At 33.7% G+C, this 20,062-nt stretch overlaps 3 protein-coding genes across 3 annotated transcripts in view; 2 read left to right on the top strand and 1 right to left on the bottom strand.

The window, feature by feature from the left end:
* Positions 1-11,076, top strand: part of LOC108766608 (uncharacterized) — a 39,388-nt gene extending 28,312 nt beyond the window's left edge. The window contains exons 3-7 of the mRNA XM_018516009.1: positions 3,085-3,205; positions 3,826-4,007; positions 6,006-6,095; positions 9,968-10,057; positions 10,682-11,076. Coding sequence (XP_018371511.1) covers positions 3,085-3,205; positions 3,826-4,007; positions 6,006-6,095; positions 9,968-10,047 — 473 coding nt within the window. The 3' untranslated portion in view covers positions 10,048-10,057; positions 10,682-11,076. The remainder of the gene's footprint in view (positions 1-3,084; positions 3,206-3,825; positions 4,008-6,005; positions 6,096-9,967; positions 10,058-10,681) is intronic.
* A 3,353-nt stretch (positions 11,077-14,429) lies between these two features.
* maf-S (MAF bZIP transcription factor K) lies at positions 14,430-16,274 on the top strand. Its single transcript, XM_018515870.1, has 2 exons — positions 14,430-14,604; positions 15,921-16,274. The coding sequence occupies exons 1-2, from the start codon at positions 14,578-14,580 to the stop codon at positions 16,272-16,274; spliced, it is 381 nt and encodes a 126-aa protein (XP_018371372.1). The 5' UTR covers positions 14,430-14,577.
* A 1,109-nt stretch (positions 16,275-17,383) lies between these two features.
* On the bottom strand, positions 17,384-19,763 carry Mt2 (tRNA (cytosine(38)-C(5))-methyltransferase). The gene is made up of 2 exons (XM_018515888.1): positions 19,556-19,763; positions 17,384-18,790 (listed from the first exon to the last, which is right to left on the bottom strand). Exons 1-2 carry the CDS (start codon positions 19,608-19,610, stop codon positions 17,766-17,768), a joined length of 1,080 nt encoding a protein of 359 aa, XP_018371390.1. The 5' UTR covers positions 19,611-19,763; the 3' UTR covers positions 17,384-17,765.
* Positions 19,764-20,062: the final 299 nt, after the last annotated feature.

The raw sequence follows: 20,062 nt of genomic DNA, 5'->3' as shown, positions 1-20,062 counted from the left end.
GGGGGGGGGGGGGGAATTCCCACATGGCCGTTGATGATTGGCTGATTCACCCATCAGCCGTCTGTCCCCCAGCCATGCACTACTGCCGGGGGATAAGGGGGCTTTTATAGAGGTGCAGCTCATCGCCCAGGAATTTAGATGCAGTCTTGGACGCCCGGCCTCTGCTGCAAGAGGATCCCAGAGTCTCCTTGCAAGGCAAGGAGTCAGGACCTCAGAATGTGTGCAATGCAGAGGTTACGGGGACTCGAGTGCGCGAGTGTGTCAAACCCGTACCTGGACCATATTCAGATGCGCATAGGCGCACCGGGAATGAACCAAGTCTCGTACGGAATGTACACGGCTCTTCCTATCTAACGGAGAGCCGCGTACGGGGCACAGTTAGCACCCCCAGCCGACACCCAGGCCCGAAAACGGGGCGGGAGACGGTCGAGCTGAGACCCCGCATCACGACAAGATCGTGCCCCACACGGGGGATAATGCCAACGTTGGCCCAATGTTTCCCCAACAGTGGTTTAAAGTTATCTTCAGACAAGAATCGGTTAACGTAGCCTGGGCCGTAATTGGCGTGACAATCGGTTGTCGATATAACGTTAACATTGGCCCCATAGTCGTCATCGAGTAAGAATCCTCTAACATTGCATGGGCCGACGTTGTGCCGTGATTGAAGGGACAATCGGTTGCCGACATACTGTCAACGTTGGCCCAACATTGGCCCGATGGTAGCCTAAAGTTGTTTTTAGATAAAAGTAGGCTGACCTAGCCTGGGCCGACATCTCGTCGTAGTTGGCATGACAACTGATTGCCGACATACTGCCAACGTTAAGCCGAGAGTCGACATTAAATAAGATTCGGTTAACGTCGCTTGAATAGACGTCGCGCCGTGGTTGGCATGACAACTGGGCGATGTCGCGCCCTGATTGGCGGGACAATCGGTTGTCAACATATTGCCAACATTTACCCAACAACGGCCAAGAGTCGTCATCGAGTAAGAGTCGACTAATGTAGCCTAGGCCGACATCGCGCCGTATTCGATTAAGGATAGTCAGTTTGCCGTGATGTCGCCAACGTTGGCTCAATGTTCAACATTGGGCAAGATTTAACAAACTTCAATAGGTAATAAGTAACATATAATTTATCAATTGAAGAAATAGTGTATCACGTAAGGTAGGAAACTCATAATCCAGAGGGATTCATAATTTAGGTTCGAATCTCTCAACGTAAGTATGTTTTTAAAAAATAATTTAAATATCTAATTTCAGATAAAATCTCACAATAAGCCCAATGTTATAGAAATGTAAGGAAATCACTTTTTAAACCTTTTTTCATACAAAAACTCATTCAAGGAATATAATTATTATTTACTTTCTTACTCCGTGAGAGATTACAAAAAAAAAGTTTCTTTAAAAATAACCGCTATAAAAAAGAAAAAATGTAGGAACTTTTATTTTTTCAGTGGATAGTCATTGATTCTTCCTCAGTTCTGATTCCCTTGAGGGAATGTGGTGATCATTGCGCTGTGGCATCGTCCACCGTTCTCCTCCACGTCGTCCTGTCGCGGGCTTCGTCTGCCAGTGTCTGAAATGATTTGTTTGTTGTTTGGATCATCTGATCGGTCGAGCGGGTTGGAGAACGTCATCTTGACCTCTTGCCCTCTACCTTGACTTGTACTATCAATCTTTCTAAACCTTCTTCTCGTCTCATTATATAGCCGAAGAATTGCAGGGTTCTTTTTAAGATTTTTGTAGATAGCCTTTGGCGGGTGTTCAGTTCACGCAGTATTGATTCATTTGTCCGATGTTCCGTCCATGATATACGGAGCATTCTGCGCCAGCAGTACATCTTCGTCGAGTCTACCTTCCTCCTCTCTGTTGCTCTTACAATTAGTGTCGAGGACTCGGATGCATATGTTAGAATCGGAAAAACAAGATAGTTTATAGTCTCTTCTTCAGTTCAGTGGATATGTGTTTGTCCCTCCAAACTTTTGTTAATTTCTTCGTTGCGACTTTTGTTAGGTCACATCTTCGGCCTCGCCTTCTGTTGTTCCTAAGTTACTAATGACGGATCCCAAATACATGTATTCATTTACTACTTCAAAACGGCCTATGTTTTTAATTTCAGGTCTCTTATGTCTTTGTCTATCCACTATCATAATTTTTGTTTTGAAAAGATGTCTTTTAGTCGACTTTTCGTTTTACCGAGAAGACAATCAGAGAAAGATAACGAAAATATGTCTTTTTTTTTTAAGTTGTATTTTCAACAAAACTAAAAGACTTATATTCATCTTTCATCTTGCTGAAGAGACAAAACGATCATACTTTCATCATCTTTTAGACATCTTTTCGTTATCCTTTAGTATTTTGTGCTGTCTTAAATTTTATAGGACAAGTTATGAGTCTGCTTCTTGAAAATGTTATTTTTATAATATCTTCAAAAATGACAACAAATAGATTTCTCATAAAAGATATCATAATTATGTCTAGTTTCTAAATCAAATATAGTGACGCATGTGCATTTGTATAGCTCAAATACCATACAACATAATATCTTCCATGAGAGAACAAATTGATATCATTTAACATGATATCATAAAGATAAAAATTTCAAGAAATCTCTGACATGAGATATCTCAAAGAATTCTCCTAGTAGATGCCTCTAATAAATGATTATTATAAGATATCATTTGGACATCATTTTCAAGATAACTATATGTTCGTCCACAGGCAGGGAGGAACATAAGTGGATCTCGCTTCGAATAAAAAGTCGTTACAAAATCATATAATAAATGTCCGCTTTTAAACCAAATTCTCTTCTTTAAAACAAAAAAATAACGTTTTTACAGAAAATTTTTTGTTTTTAAAGCAGAAAATTTATTTTGAAACAGAAAATCTTTGTTCTATCGGGACGTATTTTGTTAATAACTTTTGAACAAATAACTAACTCGAGTTTAAACCTTCCGATGATCACTCAGAGCCATGACCTTGACTATATATGTCAAGGTCAAGGTCATCATAGATGGGTTCGTTGCTTTTAAGATTTATCGAACATTGATCACAAACAATACATTATATTTAATTTTTGTTACAGCTACAGAAGATAAGTTCGAACTCGTGTATAGGAAAAAGATTATAAATAATAAAGATGGAGTCGAAATAACGTGTATCGCTGAAGGACTTTATCCTCAACCGGCTTTAAATATTTCTGTCGAGTAAGTGCTTTTTATATTCAACAATTTTTATTAAGATTATAAGAATTTAAGTAAAAAAATAATTAGAAACATTTCTGAAAATTTTCCACAGTAATTGATGCTGTATGGGTTAGGTCCTTTTCGAGAAGCACATATATTCTTGACATCTTTCTTTATCTTTTTTAAAAACGTAATCTTTTATACGAACGATACATAAGATTATGTGAAATTTAACTTGGCGCCAGTTGTTATGAGAAATAACGTTAATTCGGCCTAAAGTAGTACTAGCATGAAATAATTTTCTTAGGAATGTGCTAAATTTGAAACACAAGTAAGTTGAAATGCTCTCTATATTTGTGTGCAATTAGAAACATATTGACCGTCTAGTTTTTGAGATAATTGCAATTATAATGTGCAGTTTTAATATATGATGCATATACCATGATACAAAAACAACGGTATGCTGATCCGGTGGTAAACCACTGCGCACAAATTCGAAATAGCGGGGGTTACTATTTTTCTATTACTTATTTTCTAAAATGAATATTTATTTAAAACCAGTTAAAACATGAGGTTTATCAGAATGTAAATATTTTTGCTTTATATTATTTTTCATAATTGTATTTATGTTGACATTGCAGAAATATTTCGGAGAGAAAAGTTGATAATTCCACCATAAAACTGCGTGACGATGGGCTGTATAATATCCTGTTGCGCGTCACCTTATTGGATGAAGATTTACCGGAAACAACTATTGTTAAATGTTTGCTCAGCATATCTAAAGCTTTATACAACGTTTCTCGCAAGACTGTTTATTATGCTGGTTAGTAACAAATATTTACTTCAACTAATATACATATATACACATATATATACGAATGTGTATATATAGGTATATGTACATATACAGGATGTTCGGAAAGTGACACCTGAATATCATGGAAAGTATAAGAATTACAGAAAAGTGTTTCAGACAAAAGTTGTAGGGTTCAAAAAGGTCTATTTACTAATCACATTGGTTTGATCTTGAGTAGCGTCGCCAAGGTCAGGTCAAGGTCACATTAATTTTTTTAAATCGAACACCCCATTTTTCATTGCATATTCTTATAGCACATCTCGAGAGCTTCCCAAAACATTATAATAAAATATTTGTTCATTAAATACTTTTCGAGTTATGAGGTTTGAAAGTCATAGTATGTGCCTGCATTAGCATTATCCAAGGTGTCTGACCAGCGGCTAAAATCTCCTAAATGTTATTCAGGATTATTACCTGGATAACATTTGTCAAGATCAAGATCATTGGAGATTGTTCCTCTTATTCTTACTTTTGCACTAAAAATTTATTTCTACGTAAAAATGAAAATAAGAGGTACAACCTCTAATAGTCTTTATTTTGACAAATGTTATCCAGGTCGTGATTCTAAACAACATTCAAGAGATTTTAGTCGTCGGTCGAACACTTTGGAAGTGTGGATGGGAATTTTATCTCTTACCCGCGTCCCTTCGCAAACCTCTATATGCGAGTCCTCTTCCTGGATCCACATTTCAATGGGGGCCACAGACTGGCCGCCTTCAGGTGCCCTCAAAGTCCTTGATGTAGGCTTCGGGGTTGCTGTAAACAAAATTTTACAATTTGTAAAGCCAATTTGGATATTTCTCCTAAAATCGTGGTAAAATAGGACGACTTTAGGACCCCTTAAGCCTAATAATTTTCATAACTTACACGATTGTATAACTCAGTTGCATATATGCACACGCTGAACGCTTTTACCCTTATGAGAATGTATTTTATCTCTCTTATTCTTATTAAAAAGTTTAGAAAATTGGAAAAATTTTGTGGTACAAAATCAAATCGTTGTGACACTTGACACAAAGATAACATATAACAAAATATGGAAAAATCTAACCAAAATCAAATGGCTAAATGGACCTTGGTCAAAAACTAAAAAATGGATCTGGTGGATCGTATGACGGCAGTGTCTGTTTGTCACTCAATTCCATTTTTACGATTGAATAACATTGGTCGCAAGCATTATTTGTCCTTGTTTAACATTTCATAAACAACAAAAATGAAGTGATTCTATGAGTGTCAAGTGGAACATACTTTATGGCTGTGTTTCAAATTTACAGCCAACACTGAAAATGCTATAACAGTTTACGTTACGTACACTATAGATTTCCAGTACTGGCAGTCAATTTTGGAACACAGCCTAAGTCGGATATTTGCTGAAGTGGTATAGCATCATTTCAGCTGGCGCACGTCCTACTCAATACATAAACAAAAAATATAAACAAAGCGTGTAACGATGCACGTGCCCCATCGTGATCGTGTCTGAACGTGGTACTATTTATCATAGTTTCCTGTTGTCGGTCTTATATTGCACCATAAAACTTTTTTCTCAGACTTCATATCAACTTGGTTGATAAAGACAGTAGCACACACATTCGGGTTTTAATTCTTTAATTTTAATTTGGTACAATAGTTTTTTTCAAAGGGTAATAATTTTTGACAGAGAATTAAAGCTGCCATTACTGGGTTAAAATAGAAAGACCTTCGATGAGAATATTTTTGTAAAAGAATTAAAGCTATAATACCATTACTTGAGTTCGAATAGTAAAAAGATACGTAACGTATCATTTAGGTTCTATTAGGGAAGCATGTATTAATTTGCGCAACAATTACCGTGGTAGTTTTAGAAGATATTTTACCTTTTGTTTGATTTATCTCAAAATCTAATTTATGAATGCTTACTTTATATCTTTGTTATATATTTGTAAATTATTTACTGAGACAGTATATAATATTACACTTGTTGTGCAGGAACGTTTACTACTACATCAACTACTACAACGAAGTTACACCGTAAAATGGAAATCCAGACCTTAGGCAAATCGAAATCTAATGATGATGGTAAGATTCAGTTTATTTCTAGATGATCAATTTATCACTACACAATAAAAAATTTGGTGTTATTTTAACACATTTTACATGCCCCAAACGGTTCACCCAGATTTTTATGTTGATTTAACATAAGATGAATATGTTAAAAGGTAACACAAATATTATGTAAAAAATTAACACTAGAAGTGTAATATTTTGACACAATTTAAAAGCAAATTTTATTATTTTATGTTAAATTGACACATTTATAATCTTAAATTTAACTGAAATTAGATGCTATTTTAATTTAGACGATGCCTCTGTGATATTTAACATATGCAATATATAGATTTAACCAATATACTGTTACAAAGAAAAAATGACACAAAATATCTATACTTTTTTACATACAAAATATGTAATTAGTTGTACAGAACATTTCTTCAGTAAAAAATTAACATTTATAATATATTAAATTAACACACACGTTTTGTTCATTTACTTAGAATTTATGCTTTAAAACTACATTATTTTTATGTTATTTGTTTACCTTTAAGGGTACATTCTGGTGTAAAATTTTCAAAAAATAGATTTTTTATTGCATATTTCGATTGTGCAACATTTCAAGAATACGCTGTCAAAATTTCAGAAAAAAATTCGAAGAATTAACGATTCCACAGCCAAAGTCTATTTGTTTTTTATTTTCAAAATTTCAGAAAGAAATTCGAAGAATTAACAATACTACAGCCAAAAGTTCTTTTTTTTACAGCCAAATGTTTCAGAAAGTTGAAAGCTTACTTTATGGACCAGGAATCGCTGATTAACGGTAAATAGTTTAATTATTATTTTATTTTAAAAGAATCTAAAAAAACTTTAAACGCGTTTTTCTCGGAACGTTGTTTTTTTGAATGGTTAACACGATTTCGGAAAAATTTACCGATCGATTTAAAAAATTCTTACGACGTTGTATTCGTAGATTGACTAGCTATCGCGTAAAGCGGAATAAACCGGTTTCATTAAAAATTAAATTTATCCAACCTTTTTGAACGAAAAAAAAGCGTTTTTTCAAATCACTTTCTAAAAACACGTGTCAACTCGTGAATTATCAGTATTTTTCAATAATTCTGTTTTACGCGATAGCCACACGAATAAACTTTAAGAAAAAATTTTGTTTTTTATTTCAGACTATTATGGTTCTCGAGATATCGTGTCAACCGTTTGGTCATTTCATTTTTTCAACGCTGTGCCTCTAATTTCTTGGAATTTTGGAATGAAAATATTACTGTAAAAATTTTTTTTATTTATTGACATGTGTTAATAAGTATGTCAAAAATTAGAACCGTGTGTCTTATAGTTTTCTTTAAAAAGAATTCCAAAAAAGGCCTTATTTTTAGTGCGGTTACATCAGAATGTATTCATATAGCGTTTTCTCTTGGCTGCACTATCGCCCACTAGTGCAACACTCAGACAATGTACCGTGTTTCCATGGCTGGTGGTAAGCGAACTCATTCGGTGTACCGTGTTTCCGCGGCTACGGTGTAGTGCAAATTTTATGCACGAAGTGGGATTTTGCTACACCGTCTCAAAGAGACCGTGTAGAACCAGTGTGACATTTAAAATTTGAAAATAAAAGTCAAGCAGGAACAGGGTTTTAGCATAATAATGATACAGTGTACACCATGGTGTGCACTACTCTAGTGTAGTGTAGCAGGCACTGTAGCTGAGTGTAGCGCTTACACGCAACTGGTGCGGTATGAGACTGCACCCAGTGTATCCCAAGAGAAAACGCTAATAAATTGTATTATTTTAACACTGAAAAATGTTAAATTTTAATTTAACACAAAATATTCTAATTACACAATCACATTATGTTGAATTAATATTCGAATATGTTAAAAATTCAACACAAATATTTTAACAAGGATTCGTTTAAACATAAACACAAAATGTTTTTTACTGTTCATAGTGTTCATACATACGGTTTTCGATAATGACCGGATCACCTTTTATGAGTACATAGAACAAATTAAACTAAATCGAATTGTCCTGTATCATTTTGGGAGGATCCCGTTTGCCTACAGTTCTGATTGTACACACCACTCATATCAACTGATGCCTAGTAATTTTTCAATGTTTTGCCAATGAGATTATTTTATTTTTAAATTGGCCAATCAGCGATACATGTGTGCAATATGCGATGTGTGCAATCGGAGCCCTCCCATCATTTTGCAATTTTTGCAATAGTTAACAAAAAATTCCTTCGAATCTACCCAGTTTACCGAAAAATGCAAGCACGTAACGAAATACTACTGTCCAGCCTCGTAGATAGCTAGGCGCACGGGGAGTTGTTTACTACAACCGGAAATGTTGGCAATGATAACACGAACAGAGAAAAAAAAAACTCCGCGTTAGACGGTCATATCTTGTCAAGCTTGCATTTGGCCAAGCGAATACGCGTTCATTCTGCGCGCTTGGGTAATTAATTTCTTGTTAATTATTGAACATTGCAAAATGGTACAGGACTTTTCAGTTCAGTTTAATCCGTTGTACGTGCTCATAAGAGGTAATCCGGTCATTACCAAATATTCTATACGTGTATGAGCCTACACGCGCGTGCTTATGTGTGTAAAGTGTGATGTATAGTGAGGTTTAGAACAATCGTTTGTTCTTGAAATATCGTATTCCTAGGAATTTTCTATGACGATTTTTTTCTTTACGAAATGTTATTTGATACTTAGCTTTTAAATTACCTATAATGCAAAATATTAAGCAAATTACGGGACGCGTATAGAAGAGAAGAATGTGTATTAGCACAAATCATTACGGGCGATTACACGGAACGCTCTTCTTCTTCTTCTTCTTCTTCTTCTTCTTCTTCTTCTTCTTCTTCTTCTTCTCCTTCTTCTTCTCTTTCTTCTACTTCTCCTTCACCTTCTTCTTCTCCTTCTTCTTCTTTTTCTTCTTCTAGATACCTTGTTTAGATCTCTGACCCAGGAAAAAGGGATACAGTACTATGTGAAAAAATAAATCCAAGGATCTTGTGAACCTTCTCTAGAAGCAGAGGTTTCACATACAGTAACTTTCTTTAAATTCTAATTTCGTATCCTAGAAGTCATGTCAAGGTTTCGCCTCACGAAGCATGTGTTAGGATGAGTTGAGCAAAGTAGACGCAAAACACTCAATCGAACGCTTATTTATATTTTTGAGTAAAACGTTATAATATTGCTCGTACACAAGAAAAGAACCGCGTGACGCACAAGTCGCCATTACATCATGACAACGGAAGAAGAACAGTGAGTGTAACATAGAGATTAGGTTGGGAGCGCTGCCTCCCTAGCGTGTCGCGCCACCGTGTGCGGATTTAGAAGACGGAGGTCAAGACAGAGCGCGTCAAATTGGGTGATTGCCAACATGAGACTCCATGTGTCCATTTAAAATGGGACTCGCTATCTAAGGAAAAAAATTCGCCACAGGCAAAAGACTGCATTTATAAATATAACAGTCTAAATTCAAAGTTTATTATAGGGCTAAGAACTACTCAGGATAATGTGCGAGTAACAATATTATTATAAACAATCTAAATTCGTACAGATGTTTTGACCCCTATCGGGTCCTTTTCAATGTTAAAAAATAAATTTAAAAATGTTACTGGTAGCAACGCAAGATGTTCAATCATTAAAATATAAAAAGCACATGTTGTATTCACATGTTGGAAAGAATAATTAAAGAGGGGAGGCAGACCTTCCCCATCTTTCCAAGAACTTCGAACGTGTCGCGACATATAATTCTTTCGAGATATTCGATTATATCAGACTTCTAATCAACACACAAACATCTGTTGCATAAAATTAAATGGAACTATAAACTAAATTATACTATTAAAAATTTTAATTTAATTACAGGTAGTTCCGCTGGTTACGTGTCAATTAATCTTCCATTGTTATCAATGCAATTTGCCGTTCTCAGTGTATTTCATCAATAATTTATAACAGGTAAGTTTAAATAATTTGTTTAGATATGAATTGAAAGGTTGCATTTTTTTATACACACATTATATTTTATATTAAAACCATTGTATAATACATGAGCGATGTAGTAGTGCTACTAGCAAGTGAGAAAATAAAGTTGTCCACACACACACACACACACACCATATACAGGATTTCCCAAAATAAATATTTCATGGTCAGGTAGAGCGGACTAAACTGAGTCGAAAAGTCCTGTACCATTTTGCTAGTTTCCCCAATAGTTAACGAGATATTAATCCTTAAAGATTCAGCCCAGGCAGTCCCTGCTCCCCACGGCCCGCGTGCCAAGCGATCGGTAGGCGTATACACTTCGCAGTAGTAAGCCGGGTGGGGGCGCGCGTATTCGGCTATATTTAAGGATTACTATCTCGTTAACTATTGGGAAAACTCGCAAAATGGTACAGGACTTTTCGACTCAATTTAGTCCGCTCGACCTGCCCATGAAATATTTGGCGATTATTTTCAGACACCCGGTATATGTGCGTATAAATATATATACATACATATATATATATATATATATGCGTATACTAATTAAAACAAATAACTACAGAATGAATTATATTAAATGTTTCATACTTTCTACAGTTTCAGATTATATCATTAATCTGAACAAGAAGCGAATGGCATTTTCGAAGAAAATCTCCGGCTCCACATTGAATACCTCATATTTACAAACATATTTCCACAATTATTGAATCCAATGAAAATTCATTGTATTATCTATCATCGTTCGTTCACAAGAACATCAATTTATTAATTGTAACTGTACATTGAAAACTAATAATCTGCGATATAATAGAAACAATCACAATGAGTCAATGAATGCATTATGAATGAATAGTGTGTGAGCGTGTGTAAGTGTATTTTTTTCTTTCAATTTATATTAATTATTCACAAAACCATCAAATTTTTACTTAATCGTAACAGACTCAAATAATTACTTACGTCGCATTGTATATTTTTCTTATTTCAATTTCCTCTCAGACTAATCTTTCTTAATTTTTATATGTTTAAAACATCTTTTTTAATCTGAAAATTTTCTATATGTATGATTTCAAACTTGCGATAGGTATATTGTACAGATATTATCCTGAAAAAACAAAACCAATTTAAATATAAGATAAATAAATTAATAAATAATATAATTGAGAATAATAAGCAAGATTATATAAATATATGTAAATTTTATAGTGAATATGAATTTGTCATTATATATGTAAACATAAATTTTAATTTTTTAAAACGCAGTTATGATTAGAATAAGCTTGAAAGATGTACTGAATCACTTCCTTCATACCAAACCTTTTCCAAAATTTCAAATTAATCAACGATCTTTTTTATAACCTTTTTATAATTCACAAAGTTATTTAAATTTAATACGAGTGAACAACGATAAATTACAAAGCGTTGGGCATAATCGTAGTCATCGTTTTGAATACTATTTTGATAACAATAATTTTTATATTATATTGTAATAAATAGGATACAGAAATTTATTATAAACTTTCTCAGGTGAATGGTAATGACACGCATTGAACTTTCTAATTTTTTTCTAGACGATGCATACGCAAATATTTTTATTATAACGTATTTTTATTATAAATTTATTGTAAAAAACAAATACTGTGCAAAATAAAGATGTCATAATAGGATTGTTATGTTCTGAGGATTTTGCAATTCTTTTTCTCTCATGATAAATACTATATGTAAATATTGTTCAAGTAGCAATAGCGGCACGGCAGACTGAATAGCGATTCTTACTTCAAAAATAATTAAGGTTCCTACGGCTTGAAACCACATAAAGAATGTTGCTTGCGCCAACTGCACTGACTGTGATAAATTTTATTCATAAATCCCCAATTATTTCGTAATCAAGTACTAGTAGAAAAATAGACGCCTAGCGCAGCTAAGTTAAAACTCGATAAGGAAAACTTTGGTAGAATAAAAAGACACCAAATTTTATCGTCATTCAACATTGTGCGTGCACATCCTGTCGCCCTGTAAGTTTGGGCGACCAATGTGTCTAATTATGATTTTCACTTCATATATTACCACCATGCAGTATGAGAAAAGGAGACCTAAATATATAGCGCACGAGCCGAAAAAATGATCCTGATTTGTAACCCCTATAATTGAGAAGGAGTCCGCTGAAAGAAATGGATTTCTGTAATTGCTCGCTATTTTAAGCCCAAAATGCTTCGAGAAAAAGAAGTCTTTTTTTGTAGCTCGCACGGAAAAAATATTCAACAATTGACATGCCAGTGGAATTGCTGCAAGAGGTATCAACAAATTCAACAAAAAAAAGTCTCATCTGTGAGTTGCATTTTCAGAAAAATATTTAGATAAAAATATTTATAAAGATATTTAAATTTATAATCGCAAATCAGAGCAACAAATACATGCAGCGATCAGCGAAGCTACGTATACTTCTTTTCGTTCAGATACATTTGTACTTCACATATAGTGTTTCTGTTTATATTCGCTTCACAATATACGCTCGCATAAGTAGTCTGAATTTATTTTTATACATTCACGTACATCTTCTTTTGTCATCGTGATATATGTGTGTTGAGTCTGTTGAACGCAACCAGTGAAACAATACGCATAATGGCGGTAGCAATACTAGAGCACTAGAAACGTAGGTATTCGCATCCACCATTTTTACTCCTTTTTTGTGACGGATTATGGTCATTATAGGTTATAATTTGCTGCTTGAAATTTTGTAGCTCCTTTCATTCCTACAAGGAATTAGCTTGTTTTCAACAGCTTAGAAACTATAACCTATAACAATCGTAACGACAATAATCTTCTCAGCTCAGTGAGAACAGAGCAAGGGCGTTTGTATAGAAGATATTTTTCTCCGTTTAAATCAGATTAACGAGGTAATTTTTTATAAGTCATGTATGTGTGTACATGCACGTCACATACATACGCATGCATCGACGGAATCCGCAAAAGAAATAAATTTGCGCAACAGAAAACGGTGGAATCGGTAGAATGAAGTTACGACCCATCACAAACGTTCCGCCAATTCCGCACCATGGGATTACCAGAGAAATTTGAAGTAATTATATAACCATTATAATCGAGATACTGTTGCGTTTTCAAATTAAAAAAAAAGGAAGAGAAAAAACGAATCGTCGATTACCAAAAATCAATTGTAATTAAACAACAAATATGACAACAAACCTGTCTCGATAGATGCGCTATATAAACCAACATTCTACGTTTACACGGCACGCTTTACCCCGGATCTACAATAGGGTTTTAAGCCTTAAGCCATAAGAAATGGGCGAATCACAGTCTCTTATTCTTCTCGGATTCGACTGTAATTGGTCAGTTTCTTACGGCATAAGGCATAAAACACCTATTGTAGATCCGGACTTAGGGTGCATTCAGGCCGGTATTCATAGGCTGCATTCCAAATTTACTGCCAGCACTGAAAATGCTACAGTTTACGTCACGTGCACTATAGATTTTCAGTATTGGCAGTCAATTATGGAACACAGCCATAGGCCATTTTTATTTCAATACCGTCTTAAGTAATGTCTTAATACGCTAATGCAGCTCTCTGATTGGTTCGTGATTTCTTAAGACTGTACTTAAGGCGATGCTAAAGCCCCTCTGTTTTACCACATTCCTATTCGGTGGGATTTCTCCGTATTGGATGTACGGATTGCAAAAGTATTATTACTTAAATTATAGTACGCACACAGAGGATGTTTGCTACACTGGATTTTATGAGAAAATCGAAAAAAAATTATAAAATTTACTTATTTTTGGCTCGCACAGCTGTCACCTCGGATATATATTTGCTTGATATAAGAGTTTTAGAGTCCATATCTTGAAAATAAGCGGGCAGCAAACATCACATTATTGAAACGAACGATACCGAATTTGTAGAACTAAGATTGAAAGTCTAGAAAAGATATATTCCCACCGAATAGGAAATACGTGTATACAGATGCTTTGCGGAGACTGGGACTGTCAACAGAGCCGAAATTCCGTGTAGTAGTAGTTGCGCGGTCTTGCGATAGATGGTGCTGGCATATGTTAGATAAGAACAGATGTATGCGTTTGAGTAAGACAGAATGATATATATTATATAATATAATGTAAAAACTAAATCAAAGATGTCGCCACTATTATCGAAATTGGAATTAAAAAAGTCTGTACTATCGACCTTGATTGAGTTGGATAATCGGTTTAGCATCCCCTTAAAACGATCTTGAATACACTAGTACTGTAGTGCGCATGCGCTAAAAAGGCGGCATACCTAACAATACTGATCTCAAGCCCATGGTGTAACTAGGCTATTGATGTTTTTAGAACGGTACTGGTAACAGAAACGCCAAGCGTCTTTCAGATCTACAAGAATGACTAAGCATATTTATCGAGAAAACGCAAAAGACAGAAGGATTTGGGCATTTTCGAGACTATTTTGTTCTCGGCCCTGAAAAACTATCAAGTTGAAAATAACCATGGATGGAAAGAGATCGATTAAGATGGTATGTAACCATGATTTAGCGTCTTTTTTTCTCTCTCTTTCTCTCTCTCTCTCTCTCTCTCTCTCTCTCTCTCTCTCCCTGATATTTTAAAAATACAAACGTTCACACACAAGGAGCAAGAGTTACGTATAATTTTCCATTATTCACCTTAAATGGTAATTATGAAGATGTGCTTTTACTCATTGATTTTGATGAAATTAGGCTGATTTGATGCGTTTTTTTTTACGAAATAAACAAATCAGACAGAAAAAAGTCGCTCTGTCCCGCGAATCAAGATATTGAGTATTAAAGTTGACGACTATTCAGGTTAGGAAATCTGTCACATCGATGGCATAGATAGAGGAATATGTAAGTGCGGCTAGAATGAGACTTTCTGCTTCAATTATACAAATTCTCTGCTTTAAAAACAAATTCTCTACTGCTTAAAAACAAAAATTATATAGAAAATGATTTGTTTTTAAAGCTAAAAATTTGTATTTTTAATGCAGACAATTTGTATTTTTAAAGCAGAGAATTTATTTTTAAAGCAGAGAAGATTTGTGTTTATAAAACAGAAAATTTATGTAACCCTTTATGCCATTGTTGTGACAGATTTCCTAGGGTTTGATTCTGTATCTTGAAACGAGGTGAAAATTACAAAAGTGAGCGAATTTACTAGAATACTGATAATTTCATTGGTCAACACCTAGTAAATTTGCTCATTTTTGTAATTTTCACCTTGTTTGAAGATACAGAATTGACCCCCTAATCTGAAGTCATCGAAACTCATTAGGGAATTTTTGCAATATCGTTTAGGGTCTCTTTCACAAACACCGATTAACTTAATTGGTTGATTAGTGCATTGGAATTGACCAATCGCATCAATCGTCAAACAAAATAACAAATGAGATTGGTCAATTCCGATGGACTAATCGACTGATTAAGTTAATTGGAATTGGTGAAAGAGGCCTTTATCCAGGTACAGTAAACGCTAAGGTCAGGTTGTCTTCTTCTTGACAACTAATTAAGAAAAGGATAATGTGAATTTTGCGTTCATCATATCTGGATTCATGTTATTGCAAAAACTCCATAGTATCTCGGTTTCCGGAACGGAAGAAGCAATACTTTTTTCTGCTAAATTCGTTCATTTTATACAAAAACGTGTAAAATGAACCTAATTTCGTCGAAATTGGTGAATAAGTCTGTCTCCTTTTTAATTATCCCTTGAATATTGAATAATTTTATCATATTCAAATAAAGTAGTTAATCTCAATATTATACTCCACATAAGGATGTTTCCATTAAGTAATTGTATTTTTTGTACTATCTGTTGATAGGATCCACTGTCGCCTGGCCCATGTCTAGACATTAGTGACGATGAGCTTGTTACAATATCAGTGCGAGATTTAAACAGACAGTTGAAATTGCGAGGACTGTCCAGAGAGGAAATTGTACGTATGAAACAGAGAAGGCGCACGCTGAAGAACAGAGGCTATGCAGCCAGTTGTCGCATAAAACGTATCGAGCAAAAGGATGAATTGGAGTCTGAGAAAACTCAAGAGTATCGCGATATGGAAACTATGCAGGAGGACAACAATCGTATGAGGGAAGAGATAGATTCCTGGCATTCAAAGTACCAAGCACTCAAAAAGTTTGCTCAAGAAAAGAAAATTATTATCCTAATATTATAGTTATCTACAAAGTTTTTTAGTTTTAAAATTGTAGAAGAAATTTAATTTTGTACATATATGTAAGAACTTATAGAATTCAACTTATGCTGTAGGAACAGTACAATTTAGGTAGGGGAGACATGACAATTTTTTTTTAGAAATATACATATATTTCTTTATTTATGACATATATGTTTATTTCTTTTAATGCACATAACGCAACAACTATTTAGATTTATGGTACTATTTGCAAAAAGGTGTAATTTTAGGCTGTTTATGAATAAAATATCAAAATCCGAATTAGTACATCTTGCTCTGATTTGAGGCAAAATAAAACAGAGTTAAAGAACACGTAACATGTTCTAAAAACAAAATTATCTATTCTAAAACAGAAATTCATTGCTTTAAAAATACAAATTCAGTGCTTTAAAAATAAATTATCTGTTCTAAAATAGAAATTATCTTATATTATTTTTGTTTTTAAATCAGTAAATTTACTATTAAAAAGCAGTGAATTTGTGTTTTTAAAACATTAAATTTGTGTTTCAGAACAAATAATTTGTTTTTAAAGCAGTGAATAATATCTATTACAAAAAGAAATATTTACAACACATTCGTAGCTATAGAGCATGAAGATGTGACTTCAGCGCGTGCTTGCATTGCAGTATTTCGTGGCTGTGACAAATTTCCTAACCTGAATATGAATCAACTTAAAATATTTCGGTTCACGAAGCAGAGCGACTTTTTTTTTTATCAAATCTTTATTTTAATGTAAAAACGCATCGATTCAGTGTATTTTTATTAAAATTTGAGGTGAGCGAGCTCTTAACGTTTATTGTTAATTGTAATGGTTTTACGATTGCTGCGTTCAACGGACTCAACAATTGAGTGAGCGCTCGCTGTTATTGATGTATTCTTCTAGATCATCCAATCAGCACTTTAGATCTGGAAGAATACATCAATAGCTCTTACTCAACTATTGAGTCCGTTGAACGCAACGATGTACTCTGGCGATGCGATACTTTTAATCCCAAATGGATATTGTCAAAATTTTTACAGATATACTTGAAACCACTTCAAAATATCAAAAAAATGCACATAGCTTGAAAAAATGTATTTTAGAGTTAATAAAATGAAAATGTGATATAAAACATTTTATTTTAAAGTTTAAAGCAAAAAAGTATAACATCGTACACTTACATGGCTTATCTGAGCACCCTACATATTACTTCTTTTACACACGCGATTAATGTCATGAGGCAAACGCAGGCCTTGATACCAACTGTTCTTGTTCTTCATCTTATCTCTTATCATTTAAAAGATATAAGTATTGTTACAACTGTCCCCAGTCTCCCCTATTTTAAATTATAAAAACATCGCTATATAAAAGATATCACTATACTTCTCTAAATGAAAGAATACGACTTAATATGTAAGAATATATAAGAAATATTGCAAGAGTATTAAGTTATGGGACAAAAGATGGAAAAAGGTAGCAAATCCATTGATTTTTCATACATCTTCATGTTCAATACATAATAAAAGTATTAATCTGCTAACTACATGAATATTAATTGAATTCCCTAGCAGCCGGTATTTTTGTCTATCTGTAATATGTTCTGGAAAATTAAAATCTTCTGGAAAACACATTAATCGACATATCTCTTTAGGTGAGAAAAACCTAAGTTTCAAATCTGACAAAATTTGCATTTGCTTATTCGAATCATTTTCATAATTAGCAATTTCATTATACTTTAATTTGATTATTTTATCTGTAAATGGGCAATATACAGATCCTGTACCTTCTGCATAATAACTGTATCCTTTGGTGAAGCAACAGGAACCATTGCTCTCAGATGTTCGTATATCTAATACCCATGCTCTCTTTTGTAGTAACTTAGAAGGCACCAAATACTTTGAATCTTCAATATGTTCCAAAATATTATTTAATGTGTAACACAGTCTGCCAGATTTCTGATTAATTTTACCTTCTTTCTCCGCTAATACTGAGTGTTTACTTTTTGGTAGTAATTCAAATAATTCAGGAAACAAATTATTCCCTAACGAGGACTGTTTAAAACAGAATTTCAGATTATTTCTTTTCGCCAGTAAATAATATCTGTGTCTACTGTTAGGCATACCAAATTGACACGGGCTTAATATTAACTCTCTATAGGCATATCCACAACTTGTTATGCATTCTACTAATCTGTTTCTCATTTGAGATACTTCAAAACCTTTAACATTCTCAAGCAAAATGTATCTTAAATTTTTCAATTTTGGTAACAAGTTCAAAATGTGTTGCAAGGAACAACTTCTGTTATCAAGAGCATCTTTCTTTAATCCTAATCTAGTAAAAGGCTGACACGGAGGACTCATAAACATAATGTCCACATTTAACTCGTTTAATTCCTGTGCATTAATGGACTGAATATTTCTATTCATAAGAACAGTTTCTGGGAAATTGTGATGGTAAACATCATTTGCAACAGGATTTATATCAATTGCTGCAACAACTTTAGCTGCAATTCCACTCTCTGAAAAAAGTTAAAACATAAATTTAGTTTTGATAACTTATAATGTTCTTATGTTTCTTTATGTTTTAACTAGAATAATGAGACATTTTTCGTATTCGGTCAACCAATCGTTTGATGAGCAATTTTCCGGTTCTCTGATCTAACACTCATCGATTAAGTAACAAAACCGTCGCTTTCTTATTATGGAATATCAATTTTTACTGTACTTAGAAATTTCTTTGTGTATCTGAAGAGGACCTAAACGTAAGGTCGAAACATGTCATTGTATTTTGTAATATTTTTATATTTTTTTTATTTTCTCTGCTATTGTTTTATATATCTTCTTTAATTATAATTTTATGAAAAGAACAGTGGAGAGACTCATTGCATTTTTTGACTTTTATTAGCCTTGTATATCATGTTGTTTTAACTTACGCTGTTAAAAATTTCATGAAATTTATTATACTTTTAAATTACACAATTTAAACTTTATTTCATAATATTAAATTAAATTTAATGTATTTATAACTGAAAAGTACATTTATGTACGTGTACATGAAATTTAATGTATTTTTCCTAAATTTAAAGTACACGTTCATTACATTTAAGTAACTACTGTAACTTAATTTTCAGTTAAATCATTCATTATTTTTAATTTCATTCATAATCACGAGCTTCATTTACATGTAAAGGAAGTGGTTACATTTCTAACAGTGTACTTTAATACAAAAACACGATTCATTATATATAATTACGTAGTAATATTTTTCGATTATTTAAATTTACCACGTAACGCATAATGCATCCCTCCAATGCCGCTGTATAACTCCAACGCCTTCATTATTTCCGATTCACTTTAGGTTTAGGAAAACAATATTTTATGTTATGGACGGTATTACGGTTTTCTTTGCAAGAGAATGGCCCAAACTCCTAAAGCCTTGTGTCCACGATGCTAGAAATCGGTCCGAGAACTCGGATGAAGAAACACTTGACCAATCGCAATGGTCATGTAATCAAATTGTTCAAATGCGATTTGTTAATTTTTTCTCTGTCCGAGATCTTGAACCGATTTCTAGCATCGTGGACACAAGGTTTAAGGGTGCCGTCACATGCGGCGTAACTTGCGTAAGCGTAACCTGTGTATTCTAGAAATTTACTAGAATACGTTATTTTTTATTTACTAGAATACGCCAGTCTGAAAGCCCGCATTCACATTGAGCGTATTTCGCGGAAGATTAGAGAAATGCGGAACTAATGCAACCAATTGCTGATTAGAATTTCTGTTGTACACTC

Source organism: Trachymyrmex cornetzi, unplaced genomic scaffold, assembly GCF_001594075.2.
Source record: "Trachymyrmex cornetzi isolate Tcor2-1 unplaced genomic scaffold, Tcor1.1 scaffold607, whole genome shotgun sequence".
NCBI lineage: Eukaryota > Metazoa > Arthropoda > Insecta > Hymenoptera > Formicidae > Trachymyrmex > Trachymyrmex cornetzi.
This window is presented reverse-complemented; position numbering and strand designations above follow the sequence as displayed.